Consider the following 14,843-nt stretch of genomic DNA (forward strand, 5'->3'; position numbering starts at 1 on the left):
GGATGACATCACTGTGCCAGCTATACCAGTGGAGGAGGAAGGGAAGGAGGAGGAGAAGGAGAAGGAGGAGGAGGAGGAGAAGGAGAAGGAGGAGGAGAAGGAGAAAGAGGAGGAGGAGGAGGAGGCGAAGAATGAGGAGGAGGAGGAGGAGGCGAAGAATGAGGAGGAGGAGATGGAGGAGGAAGATCAGGCAGAACAAGAGCCCAGAGCTGTAAACATAGAACCAATCCCCGACGTCAAAGAGGAAAAGGAGGAGGAGGGTTCTGCCCAGGACGCAGCCTATTCATCAGTGCAGGAGGGAGGGGAGGAAGAAGGAGATGGACAAGAGGTGGACCAATCAGATTACATCCAGGCTCCTGCTCAGCCAACCCTGGTCGAGCTTTCAGAGGAAGAGGAGGAGCCAGCTGTCACAGGTATGGAGTGCTTGGTGTGTCTGCTTGTATGTATCTTGCCGGGGCCGAGTCACGGACACAGATTAAGCAGAATCCTGGACCAAATCACTCTTTCAACAGAGACTCCACTGATATACTTTTTAATCTAGTAGGCTTAATCTGTGTCCGGCTTAATCCGGCTCAAAGCGTCCAGTCCTAAAATAACTCAAATGAAAAGACAGAAAGGTAGAAAAGAGGTGTGTTATGAAAAAAGCAAGTGTTAGAATAGGGAATCTGACACAACTGACACAATATCACAGTCACCACCAATCACATCCTGTTTCAGAGGCAGAGGTTATACTTCAGCAAATCACACAAGAGACCAAGGTCCCATCAACCAATGGGATAAGAGAAGGAGAGGAAAAGGTGGATCAGAACGGTACAGGTGTGTCTCCCAGCTCCTCACTTTACTCTTGTTGCTCTTCTACAATGAGAACAATCCTGTTTCTGGCGACGGATTGTAGGTGCTGATGACTGTGTTGTTGCGATGTGCTTCTGTCCTACTGTGGTGTGTTTTCTGTCTTGTCTTGTGACATCACTGTAAAAAAAAACTTCTCGCCACTTGCCAGGATGCCAATGTAAAGAAACATTTGTTCTGAATTCACTTGCCTGGTTAAGTAAAGGTTAAATACAAAAAATAATACTCATGACACTGCCAACCTGAAACCAACCCTCATGTTGATGCGGTAATATAGGACAGATGTATGGTATTAACACAGGGCAGACGCATGGTGTATGTGGAGTATATGTACAGTATTTTTACTCCTTTACAGAGCGATCTAGGAGTCCATCTGAAATGGACAGAGAAAGTCCAGAGTTGGGTGTATGTTTTGACATGCATGGTGAGATTGAGGAGGACTTTGTTGCGGAGAATGAAGAGAAGGAGATTGAGGAGAATGGCAAAGAGGTATTGGTCACACACACACGCATACACAAGCACAGACATACACACACACACACACACACACGCACGCATGCATAGACACACACGCACGCACGCCCGCACGCCCACACGCACATGTTGGAAACTCCTCCTAGTCCAGGTGGGATACATGTATCCTATGGATTAATATAAGCGCAGTGACAATTCCCTCAGGCAGGAGGTGTTCATTGTTGTGTTTTGGTTTTCTTTTAGATGTCACCGGAGAGACAGATGTGTGTAAGAGCTCTCTATGACTACCAAGCAGGTGAGTTCACAGAACACACACACACACACACACACACACACACACACACACACACACACACACACACACACACACACACACACACCCACACACACACACACACGCACTCACACACACACACACACACACGCACACACACACACACACATGTCATCTTCTTGATCACACACCTGTCATCTTCATGCATCTCTGTTCCAGAGGACGAATCAGAGATCTCCTTTGAGCCTGGTGACATCATAAGAGATGTGGAGACCGTGGACAAGGCCTGGTGGAGGGGCTGCAGCAAAGATGGCCAACAGGGGCTCTTCCCAGCTAACTATGTGGAGACCATTTAGACACACACACACACACACACACACACACACACACACACACACACACACACCAGACACACACACGCACGCGCACACACACGCACACTCAGGGACTGAACACTCTTTCCCCTTACAGTGAGACCACAGCATATAGTACATCAATCTTAAAGTCATACATTCCCCTTCCATCTTGGCAATTGTGGAGGAAACCAGTCTCCTGTTCATATCAGCAGCTTCGGACTACTAACTGGTAGAGATACACAGTTACCATCACTGTACGGACCAACGTGAACTCACCCCCCCGCACAGGGAGGGATGTAGTCAGTTACCATCACTGTACGGACCAACGTGAACTCACCCCCCGCACAGGGAGGGATGTAGTCAGTTACCATCACTGTACGGACCAACGTGAACTCACCCCCCGCACAGGGAGGGATGTAGTCAGCAGAGGGACCACATAAACGGATGTGGACAAGCTCACTAAGTCCCGTTAATAGTAACACGCAATTCTGATGAGTATCTTCAATAAGACCATACCAGATACAGTACATGTATAATATTCTAATTCTTTCTTTGTGGACTAGCTGCATTGATGTGTCTTCCCAGTCCCTTGGTGCATGCGTTAGCACTGTTCATAACTAATAATAGGGCTGTCTGTTCGTTCCCGTCGATGATTCTGTCTTTCTGTGTTTCTGTGCTTTTGCTTTTTTCTTTTTTTTACCCAAGCTATATGCTTTTCTTACATATGATGCTAATGTCTAGCATAATGTTATCTTCACAGATACATGAAAAGAAATATCTTTTTATAAGTCGAACTTTCCTTTTGAATTGTTTTTTAAAAGTCACTTTATGTCTTAATGCGCTATGAAAGTCCAGAGGTAATAAACTGCAAAATGTCAACATACCTATAGACACTTGTTGTTTTTGGAGAGGGACTGGTAGTTAATTGCAGTAATATGTGCACTGTTATGACTGTCTATCCTGCCTGTCTCACAACATGGCCAATGTCTCCAGTTATACACTACACTTGTATATAAGAATGTATAGTTACTCCATGCATTTGGTTTCTTTTGCTATGTCATACTCCATGAGTGCATGGTTTGGTATTCTCTGCATTTACTTCACACTTACAAATATAGGATTATATGATTTACAGATTCATAATGCTCAGTTGTGGGACTTTGACTATCGATATTAAGTTCTGATTCCTCTTTGTAACAGTTGATGAAGATACATCATGTTAATAAATGATCTTTCGGAGTATGCTGTTCATGCCGTGCTGTCTTAGAAGGATGGGCAGTGAGTTGTTGGTTTACAGTAGAACAATATTGTCAACAAAAGGACCCAAAGAACTTTCGATTATAGCGTGGGAATTCCTTTATTCAATCCATTCACTGCTGAATATTTCCAGCTTTTCTTTGAGATGTTTTTATTTTATTCCTTATTTGTCCCATTTGGACATCCTTTTGTCTATATCTAACAATGTCAGTTATTATCATTTGTTAAAAAAACCTGCAATTCCAAGCCCTGAGGAGTGACTGTAGTCTATATATCAGGATTTTAGAGAGAAAACTAAATAGAGGGCATTCTTAAAGTTCCAAAAGTGGTTCACCCAAAATGTAAGCTTGTTTTACTTCATTGTTTTGAAACAATGAATTCTTCTTCAATTCTTCAATACGTTGTTAAAATGTTCATCATTTTCATCTCATGGATGGTCAGTCCTTGCATTCATAGCTCTGTCTATGAATTTGAGTGAGGCAGCATTTCTCCAGCCCCATCCCTCATCTGTTCACCAGGACAAGTGGCTGGGAGAGAGCTTTGTTACTGTTTGAATCCTAGATTACCCTTTACTGTGCTATCAAATGTTATGCACAACTGTGTTTACATTACTACATATTGTAACACTTTCATTCCCTGTCTATGTAAATAATTTATCACTTTACCACAGTTGTTCTTGTTTTCATTTCAACCCTTCAACAATAGGCTTTTTGGAGACACTGTGTTGTAGATATTATGAAAAACATTCCTTATAAAACAAAAACTGGATGACAAAGTTGTGTTGATAATGGTGACTCCGAATATTGAAATCAGATGTTGCTATGCTTGTGAACACATCCTCTGTGATGTAATGTGCACTTGCTGAAGAAGGACTGGTATTTCCAACATACCACATCTACTCAGTTTTGAGTAGGCTAACAATACCTGCAGTGCAACATTTCACTTTGACCAAGGAACGTCAGACTCCTCAGATTCAAACGTTTAGGTCCTTAGAGTTGAAATGGGATTAGTGTTGGAGCCCCTGTACGAGTCTCTGTGGTATAATGAACTGTGATAACAGTGTATTTTTCATATATTTAGTATTATTTGTATATTTTCATTTGAAAGTGATGATTATAACACAAGTCACAGTTCGGTCGGATAGAACTAGTGGGGGAGGGGGGGGGTAGTTTCAAAGCTTGTTCCCAAGCAATTTGACAATGCACATCACGTCTTGACGAAAAAATATACATGCAAAATCACTCTTCATTAACCTATGCAGGCCCAGCCAAGAGTGGCATTGTTGTGATGGCTATAGTAATTTCAAATGTTCAGCATGGAATGAACCTGGTTGCCATAGTTACATTACATGATGTCACAGTGAAAACATCAGTGGTGCCATGGTTATTATTGCTAGGAGATGAGGTGTATACAGTACAGCAAGGCCAGAATAAGTCGTTACACAGTGACCTCACACAAGTGGTGACACAAGGAGGCTCAGAACCATGTTTGACGCTGGCTGTCATGGTAACCTACTGTAGGTCGAATCGCAAATGGCTTTACACATTAAACCACACTGCTTTTGCACATGCAGTTCACTGTTATACTGTATAAGCTGTTACTGGAGATGCGGGTTGTGACATTGAAAGTCATATTTTCACACCTAACATTAGAGAAAAGGTACTGGCCAAATGCATGGAATGTAGGCCGATACATTTTACGCACTTTCTGAGCTGATCATAAGTTCAATGGTGCTTCTGGAGCGAGTTGCAGGTCAAACTCAAATGCAAAAAGCATGATATCACAGTGAGTTGTGATGTCATAATAGGGTTCTCAGGTGATATATTCTAGAAGGTTAGAGTTTAGCAGTTAGCACAGAGACACATCGTGGTGAAGCGGTTAGATGAGTAAGCAAGATATCTTTGAATATTGTCATATGTATAAGGCCTAAATATTAGGTAGAACAAATTATAATTAGTAATTATAATTAGTTTTGTCTTTTTTCTTATGAAATAGTTTTTTCTTTTTTGTTTAACCGTTCCATTTTATGTCTGTTTTTCCATTTTCTTGAAGCATCTGCACTTGTTTTTCAGCCTCATATAGGCTAGGTTACATACAAAAGGTCTCTGCCTGTGGAGCAGTCATTATGGAGGGATCGAGTGCTGGTCAGGAAGACTGGTGTTTTGATGAAGTGGCCCTGATACAGCAGAAGAAAAAAACCTGGCTACAAAAAGCAGGCAAACTGTTGACAAAGAAAGTGCCACTCAAGATCCGGCTCTTAGTGAAAAGCGTGAGGAGAACTGGAGAGAGAGGCAGAGAGAAAGGGTATATGAGACTGGAAGAGGAGGAGAGGAAGACTGAGGGAGAAAAGATGAAGACAGAGGTGAAGAGAGTGCCACTAAATCAGTGGAGGACAGAGGAGGAGTGGGAGATGAAGATGAGGGAGGAGAAGAAGAGGAAGAGGAAGAGAAGAGATACAGTGGGGGAGAAGGACAAAGAGAAGGAGGAGGAGAGCTGGGAGATGGAGAGAGGTGAACTGATGGAGGAGGAGATGAAAGCGATGGATCGAGAGAGAGAGCTGGAGGAGGAGAGGGAGAATATTCAGAAACTGATGGTGATCCAGAGGAGGACAAAAGGAAAAGATGGAGAGATCGGGATGGAGGGATGGAGGTTAGTGCAGGACTGGACCAGGGAGCAGATAGAAAGTCTGAAGGAAGAATTGTCGGAGAAGTTTAAGGAAAGAATGGAGGGAAAAAGAAGAGACAAATCAGCAAAAAATATGCCAACGAAGAAATTCTGTCTGCATGATGGACAGAGTAAGGAAAAGAGAAGAGAGAGGGAGGATAGGACGCCTAAAATGTACTTTAAAGATATCATGCAACAAATGAAGGAAGCACATGAAAAGAAAAAGAGAGATCTGCAGGAAGGAGAACAAAGAGAGAGACAGAGAAAGACTGAACTGAAGAGAGTGATGCAACAGCAAAGACAGAGAGAGGAAGAAAAGAGACAAAGAGAGGAGGAGGAGGAAGAGGAGGAGGAGGAGGGGGAGGAGGAGGAGGAAAGAGAGGAGGAGGAAGAGGAGGAAGAGGAGGAGGAGGAGGAAGAGGGGGAGGAGGAGGAAGAGGAGGAAGAGGAGAGAACAGGAGTGGGGAAGATTGTGGAAGAAGAGATAAAGAGGAAAATCACACATAAGGAAAAGCGAATGGCCGAGAGAGAGGAAAGAAAGAAAGAGGAGGGGGGGGGGGAGGGAGAGGAGGGGGGGAGAAAGGCAGAGGAGGGGGGGAGAAGGGAGAGGAAGGGGGGAGAAAGGGAGAGCTAGTGGATGGGAGACAGCAGAATGAGAAGACTGAGGAGGAGAGAAAGAGAAGAATAGAGGACAAAATGAGAAGACAAAAAGAGGAAAAAACTGAAAAAGGACACGGAGGAGGAGAAGCTGGAAGGTGATGAAGAATGGTCCGAGACTGACTGCAGTGAGAGTGACCAACGTGATGATGATGAGGATGAGGAGGATGGTGAAGCTGAGGACAAAACTCGTGCTGATAAGAGGAATGACTCACATGTAGAGGAATGCAGTGATAGTAAGGATTGCATGAGAGAGGAAAGACACCAAAAGATGAGAAGAAACACAGGAACGAGGAAAAGAGAGATGACCACCAGAGAGAAAGACACAAACCCTGAGGAATGGACAGACAGTGACGATCGTGAGAGTGTCCAAACAGATGACACGGAAAAAAAGATAAAAAGGGGGACGAGGAGAAGAAAGCGGATCTCCACACTGATGAAACATGGGCACACGAGGAAGATACTAGCGGAAGAAAACAAAAACATGGAGAGGAAAAACTGTGTTGGGAGGATAAGGCAGCTATTAAAGGGATAATTCATCCAAATGTTGTCATTCTTTCATCTTGGTCTAATATTGGAAATAGTCCAAGGGTCAGGAGTGACTGGATCCTACAACAAGCCTCCTTTACTTTACTGCTACAGCCATCGCAGGCTGACACTGGCATTCACTGACACAACAATGGAAATCAATGTGGCCCACATCACACTGCATGCCGACATCAACCGACAGTAACCTCAAACCAAGTACTGTAGCAAAGTGATGAAGGCTTATCAAAGGTTACTGATGCTCCTGGCCCATAGTCTTCTTCTAAAATAAGAAATATATAGATATATAGAAATATACAATAGTGATGGAATGGGTGGATTATGGCTTTAAAAGACCCAGAAAACAACCGCAAATATAGTGAAATAAATATGAAAAGAAAGAGGTCCCCCAGACTGACGAAGAACAATGGACAGATGCCAAAAATAGAGAGTCAGCACAAACCATGAACACAATGAATAATATACTGTGAAGAGGAGGAGCAGGGGAAACAAAGAAAGAAAGAAAGGAAGAAGTGGAGAAAACAAGGGAACACAACAAAAGAGCCAATCAAAGGTAATTAGTGAACAGGAGAGGAGTCCCATCACACAATTACTTGAGATATCATTTTGTTACAATTCTAGTATATAATTGCACACATTTGTAGTAGGTAATCTAACGTTTGTGCAGAAAGGTTTAATGTGGTATTCAATAAATTGCGTGTGTAAATTCACTTCCGTATAGTGTGTATTTGTGTGCAAAAATTGCTTTTAAATGAGGATTTCCCAATAAACATAATTACAAGTAATTATCTATCTCTCTCTCGCCCTTCCTCTCCTCTTCCAGGGCTTTTGTGCAGATGCCAGAACGCAAGTAACAAGAATATCGTCACCTGGGCAACAACACCAACAGTTTGGCCTTCCTGACTCTCCTCCCACTCAAGCTGTCACTTCCATCACTGCTGTGCAACAACACATTGATAGTACGCAACCACAGCAATAATATGAACCTCCTCAACAATACACACGCAGAACCACAAAAGCCCTCTAATCCCATTATCCCTAATATACAACCTCCTAAAACATCATGTTTATATATTCTTCTGTGAATTCCGTAAACATCAGAAGAACACAGACAACCTACAAGCCGATTCACACACACATTTTCACCCACACCATACCAACAAGCCAATGCTCTGATACACACACAAACAAATACGTATCCTTATCAGCCTCAGCAAGCCAAATCACGCACACACCGACAACCTTGCCCACACACGCATCAATACAAAATGGGTTGGTGAGCCCACAAATGTACCAACCCCAACATACCAACACTTGCCTATATGTTAGTAGACATTTTCAGTTGACCATAATGTACCAGTATGCCATCATTGTTTGTAAATTTGAAGCCATGTCTTTAGAGAATTTCACAAATCTGAAGTCAAATTAATTGTGTCTCATGATTTATTTGATAGCTTAGTGTTCCTGAACTTGCCAACATTGACAAACATCTGTGTCGACTGCAGTGTCATTTTTACACCTCTAGATGGAGACATTGCTTTTTGTATAGTGACAATATGATAAAACTTCAGTAACTATACTGGAAAGAGGGGATACCACAAGACAAAAGACTGAATGTTTTGGCAGCCAAAGAGGCGGCTTACAGTTACACACATTTTTAACAGGGAATATCCTCCTATTTCCAAAAGCTAAAAATGACTAATACCGCTACACCTCAAATACGATTTCCTTCCGATTTCCTCTATAATGATTGATTGAATGTGACGTTAATATCTTTACAAAACTCCTTGAATAATTTTGGGGGGACTAAGTTACGCTTTGGCAGTGCTAGTTGAATAACCACTTTTGGCAGTGCTGTCCCTGCTTTTGAAATGAGGAGGTAATGTTTGACATGGCCCTCACTCTCTCTGAATGGATGTCTGTTGACAGATGACTAATTATATCCAGGGGAGCTTTCTGTCTAAAATTGCCCCAAGAAGGGAGATTTCTGTTATTTTTAAAAGGTGATAGGGCCTGCTATGAAACGCTGATTGGGATACCATGAGAAGAGGGAGAGTAGGTCTGTAGGACAGACCTGGATTTAAATAGTATTTGAAATCGTTAGATTTTACCTGGTGCGATCGGACGAATGGAAAAGTGTAAATCCCGCCCATCAGGCAGGCTCAAGAAAAAAATATTTGAAAAATGTCAAATACTTTTTCAAATTTGAAATAATTATTTAGACGCAGGTCTGCTGTAGAACAACGCCGAATGAGAAAGAACTGTGACTTTGTTCCGCTGACGCAACATGATAGAGACGGTTTGGTGTGTGTGTGTGTGTGTGTGTGTGTGTGTGTGTGTGTGTGTGTGGGAGGGCATATTCGTCTCGCCATCGTCCCTCACCCTCGCTCCGGTCCCGTGGATATCCTCAGACACAGTTAGGGCTGCCGTGTCTCTTCAGATTAGGAGGAGTGATAGGGAGCCCCTGAATAATGTGCCAGTCTTTGTCACATTTCCCTCACTCCACACTCTGGGCTGTTTCTCCCTCCCTCCGACCCCTCGTCTGTGTAACAAAACATCCTAGCCCAGGGTGCACAGTCAAACGGATGTCTGATGTATCTCTGCCGGGATACCCACTCTCTGTGGCATTCGCACACACACACACACACACACACCGCACACACACACACACACACACACACACACACACACACACACACAGGGCTACTATCTACTAATTGACAGGCCCTATCAGCCTGGTGGTGGGCAGAGCTGACAAGTGTGGGAAGGCGGAGGTGAAGTGGTGGTGGGGAAGTGCCACTCAAAGAGGAGTTATCAGCAGCGAGGGCCAACGACAGAGCCCTAATCTGACCTGGCTGGCTGCAGCTAGCTCGTGGCTAGCACTCTCTCTGTTGCTGTTGCGGCTGATTTTGTTGACCTGAAACCACACACAAACACACACACACACACACACACACACACACACACACACACACACAGACAGACAGACAGACAGACAGACAGACAGACAGACAGACACAGACACACACACACACACACACACACACACACACACACACACACACACCCCCCGCCCACACACACTTTGCAACCTCGTTGCTTCTCCTCTTCTTCCCATTCCTCCTGTCCGATCATTGAATACTTAGAATAACTTTTAGCGATTTATCGAGCGCTTGGGAGAGGTGTGTCTCCCATACCACCCTGTGACACACACACACACACACACACACACACACACACACACACACACACACACACACACACACACACATACCATCATGCCTAGGAAAGGCAGCCCCCCCCCCCCCCCCACTGTAGTGTAGGTAGGGTACTGTGGCCGCTGCCTGTCCAGTCAGTGTGCCCGGGGCCTGCCCTGCCCTGCCCGCCTGGATCCTCCTCCTCACCACAGTGATGTCTACCCTCAGCCTTCGCGTGCTCTTTTGCATAAACAGGGCTGGATCAGCCAAGGCTGACAACGCGCTTCTTAAAATAGATAGGCAGCCTCTGTCCTTCTCTTGTCTGCCTTCTTACAGACATTATAAGAGTACAAGCTGGCATTGTTTACATGTGACTACAAGAAAACGGGGCGGCTGATCGGCATTTGCTAATCGGCAACATTCTATTTATTCTCTGACCAACACTCACTTTATGTATTACTTTCAAATAGTTTTACTTGATAACCAGGAGTGTTTTGTGCATTAAATGTACTGCTTGCTAGCCTTGTAAAGTCCCCACAGTTTCAAGCTTAAACAGTTCCCTGAATTCTACATGACTCCAAACATTATTTTCCACTAACATAAATCAGCTTTAGATATAAGAGAATCACATAAGTCTTGATTAAACCTTTCCTCTTAACAGTCTCCACTTGCTCTCGACATTGTCATATTCTATTTTCCCTTGAAGACCTAATCTTCAGAACCTCTGGGATAGATAACGCCTTAGAGCAGCCCAAACGTTCCGGTCCGAGATTTTACTGTCAACATCAGAAATCGGCCCATTAACTTCTGAAACCTTCTCTGGAAAAGCTCACTTTCCCTACCACCACCATCAAAAAGTCATTTCCCTCTACCAGTCCCATACACGGTCTAACAATGAGACCAGAGGATTAGAATATCTCTCTGTCTCGGAGCAAAAGAAAAAGAAACCGGTTCCAATCACTGGCGAAGACTAGTTGGCTGCAATTCTTCTTTGGGATTTGTTCCTGACGTGATTTCCATGAGGAGGTTTTGCTTTTGATACCCATTTCTCTGTTTGCCATCAGACAGCGTGTCACATTGTGATCCGATGGTTGATTTTTCCTCGGCTGGTGAATGGTTAAATCTGAGCCTTTTTGTGGAGGAGTCTTCAAAGTGGAGAGCACCACGGGGAGACAGTGCTAGATCTTAATTAATGCAGCTGACTGAATGTGGTTGATTTACTTCCCGATTTTCAAGATGAAAACCAAGAATTTCTGCTTTGAATCTAGCAACAGGCATGTCCAAATGTCTTACCTCATCTCCAAAACCCTTCCCTGGAAAACTATCCCTGCAAAATATGAATTCTGTGTTTTTTTCTTTTTTGGGGAAACCATAAGTGATTTTGCTGTTCATTAACTCTTATGTGTTTCCAGTATAAATTGTACTCCATGGTTTTGTTTTATTGGATTTTTAGTCATACCGATCCTTTGCGTTTCCACTCAGTAAATTGACATACAATTTGTTTAGCTAAAATTAGGTTTTCTGGTCTTCATGGTTATGGAGCTCAAAAAAAGAAAAGAAAAGTAAAAAAAAAAAAAAAAAGAGGACAGAGGTTTGGGTAAAAGTTGATGAAGGACAACAATTGTTTTTCAGGCACATAAAAAATATAAAACACTCATAACATCAACAATATAAATCATCATTAATTATCATCAAGGCCGCAGAGTCTCTCAAGTCTCAGCCAACAAACCATTGAGAGGATGACGGTATGTGTGTACAGCATGCGTATGTGTGTGTGTGTGTGTGTGTGGCAAGATGTCACTGACCCATGGGTGGGGGGGGGCGGGGGGGCGGGAGGGGTGATGCCCCCTGACCTCCTTGTGACATATAAACTGCCTTTGGCACCAATATCACTGCCAGATGCTGTGGTCCCTCTCCAACAGACACGTTTCACAAGTGGCTCTGATAGGGGAGATAGATGCCCTCGGTGGCTTCACTGAGAGAGGGGCAGAACACATCGGAGAGAAGCCAGGCCTAAAGCCCCTGATTGGCCCAGAGGACACCACACCAGGCATGATGGTAATGTGAGATGTGTTCTCACACAGTCTTAGCCTTTGGTGATGATGAGCATCTTTTTTTTTCCTGGCTGCATGTCATGATTATACATGGCAGAATCCGTCACACTTTAAATAAGTCTCATTGTTTTATATCCTTGTACGGTTGTGGAAAATCCTTTTTTTTTTTTTTAAATGTGGGATCAGTCTTTCATACTACATACAGTATATATATCTATCAAAATAATTATTAGCAACACTTGGAACATACAGTTATAATGTTTTAATAGCGCCTTATTAAACGTACTATAACCATGTATAACTAAATGATAATGTCTGATATTATCTCATAATGATCCAAAGCTATAATCAGCCGTTTTCCATCAGTTGAAAATAAAGTAAAATTATGATACTGTACATGTTTATCAACAAGACATTATAAAGCATCATACATGCCTATGATGAGTCAGAATACATGATGTATGTATGCCTCATAGAAAGGTAATGACATATCCTTTTCGTATTCTAGATCATTCTATCCATCGACTGCACCAAGATCTCTGGACCTCTGTGCCACCTCTAATGTTAGCCGTTCAAATTTATGGTAGTTTAGGCACACAGGCCCAGCCTTTGACAGCGTACTTCCTCGGGGGCGGGGATGATCGAGAGCAAACAGCTAATAATTAATATCATGATTACACAGGCAGCAACAACACAGGGAGCCAACCTTTACACCGAGGCAGGCTCTGACCGTGACCGATAGCGACCGGTGCTTCACTCGCGCACACACACACACACACACAGATAACACTACGGCAACCTGCTCCCCTGCCTCCCCCCCCTCCCCCCCCTCTCTTCTCCATGCCTGCATCTCGCAAAATCACTTTAAGGAAAGTTGTGAGTCATGGTGGAGGATGGGGGCAATAAATACAGATAATTTATAGCAGTATTCAGGTTTAACAAGGTATTAGACAACTGGGAGATATCTCCTGCAGCAGCCTGTGTCACATGTGTCGGAGGTTTGTTTAGACGGCACACAGAGAAGCGCTAGGGGAAAGAGGTCTGTGTGACCGCTGGGCCTACAGAGTTTTGTACTGCTGTGGGCTAAGGACTGTCGCTGGAGTAAATCGGTCGCGTAGTGTACATCCAAGTAGATCCAAACTGTAAGACCCAGTTAAAACCATGCAGTGGACACGCAACTGAGATGTAGTGTAATATCAGTGTTCATGCTGATATGACCATCTGGTGTCAAACCCACGTCTCCTGCATGACCCAAGACAGTGTTAGCCCACTGAGCTAAAGGCTAGTTATTCGGCTGGGGAGCCTAATGCAGGTCTTTACATCTCAGGCAAGGACACTCTTCATGCAAGCGTGGTTTACCGAACCAAGCGGGTCCAGCTTTTCTGAGATGCCCATGATATCATTCTTAATGGTCGGCCTAAATTGAACCGCAGTTCTTCGATTTTAGTATAGATGGAGTATGTGATGAATGGCGCATAGACAGCCTGGCTGACATTACAAGACATCTAAGAAGTAGAACCAGCCCTGCCATACAATGGGGTTCCCAAACCAAACCAATAAAACAGTACCTGGCACGTGTTAGGGCTGACGATTCAAAAAAGAAATAAAAAAGCTAACCCAAAAAATATTTGAGCTGTAACAATACCAGCAGGACCCCCCTGCGCGCTTGTGGATAAAACCTCCCCGTCGTACCGCCATTACTAAGCCGCACAGTAGGATAACAACATAAAAAACGTCACGGTCGCCCTCATTAGCAGTGAAAGCAGCTCCTTTGATTGGTTTGCGCAAGAGGTCCGCAATGGTTTCCATATGGGGCCCCCTTCATTCATTTTTTTAATAATAAAGAGCATCATGTTACCCGGGGTCGAGGTGATCCCAATTTCTACCCAAAACCTCAAGTATTTTTTGTAACGTACTCGACATGCCCGGGATTTCCTTCCATTCTGAAGGGATGGAGCGGCCGCTGTGTTTTGACTCGCAATTTGTCTCGGTGCCGCGACTTGCCCGGTTCGGCCTTCTCGGTGTTGCGGTGGAGTGTGTGTGTGTGTGTGTGGGGGGAGGAGGAGGAGGAGGGGGGGGGGGGGCAGACGGCGGTGCCAGCCAGCCAACCACGGTGGGGCCCGGGGGTAGCCCAGCTAGGGTCCAAGACCCACGGCCACTTCCTCCCTAACCCAACCCCCCACCCCCCCCAACCCCCCAACCCCTACTCCTACCCTCCGTGCCATAGTTTCCATTACCCCAGTGGAAGGAACAATAAAGGGCCTGATGTGTGGATGTGTGGTCTGCTGGCTCCACAAGAAGCCTGCCTGGATGCTGGACAGGCTGAGATGAGCCAGGCTGGGCTGGGGCTGGAGCCGGGGCTGGGGCTGGGGCTGGAGCCGGGGCTGGGGCTGGGGCTGCTCTACCCGATGACAGCCCTGTCAGACACAGAGGCTCAGCAGGATAATGCTCATTCCACCACTGCACAGTATTATTGTATTAGCACAACAGACGTCTTCCACAGAGACACCAGGGC

General features: G+C 44.4%; 1 protein-coding gene across 1 annotated transcript in view; it reads left to right on the forward strand.

The window, feature by feature from the left end:
* Positions 1-3,874, forward strand: part of LOC310807317 (uncharacterized protein) — a 32,921-nt gene extending 29,047 nt beyond the window's left edge. The window contains exons 11-15 of the mRNA XM_083673741.1: positions 1-413; positions 718-816; positions 1,205-1,338; positions 1,567-1,618; positions 1,817-3,874. The exon at positions 1-413 is cut by the window's left edge and continues 574 nt beyond it. Coding sequence (XP_083529867.1) covers positions 1-413; positions 718-816; positions 1,205-1,338; positions 1,567-1,618; positions 1,817-1,953 — 835 coding nt within the window. The 3' untranslated portion in view covers positions 1,954-3,874. The remainder of the gene's footprint in view (positions 414-717; positions 817-1,204; positions 1,339-1,566; positions 1,619-1,816) is intronic.
* The last annotated feature ends 10,969 nt before the right edge of the window (positions 3,875-14,843 follow it).

This window comes from Argentina silus (genome assembly GCF_951799395.1).
Source record: "Argentina silus genome assembly, chromosome: 7".
NCBI classification, from domain to species: Eukaryota; Metazoa; Chordata; class Actinopteri; order Argentiniformes; family Argentinidae; genus Argentina; species Argentina silus.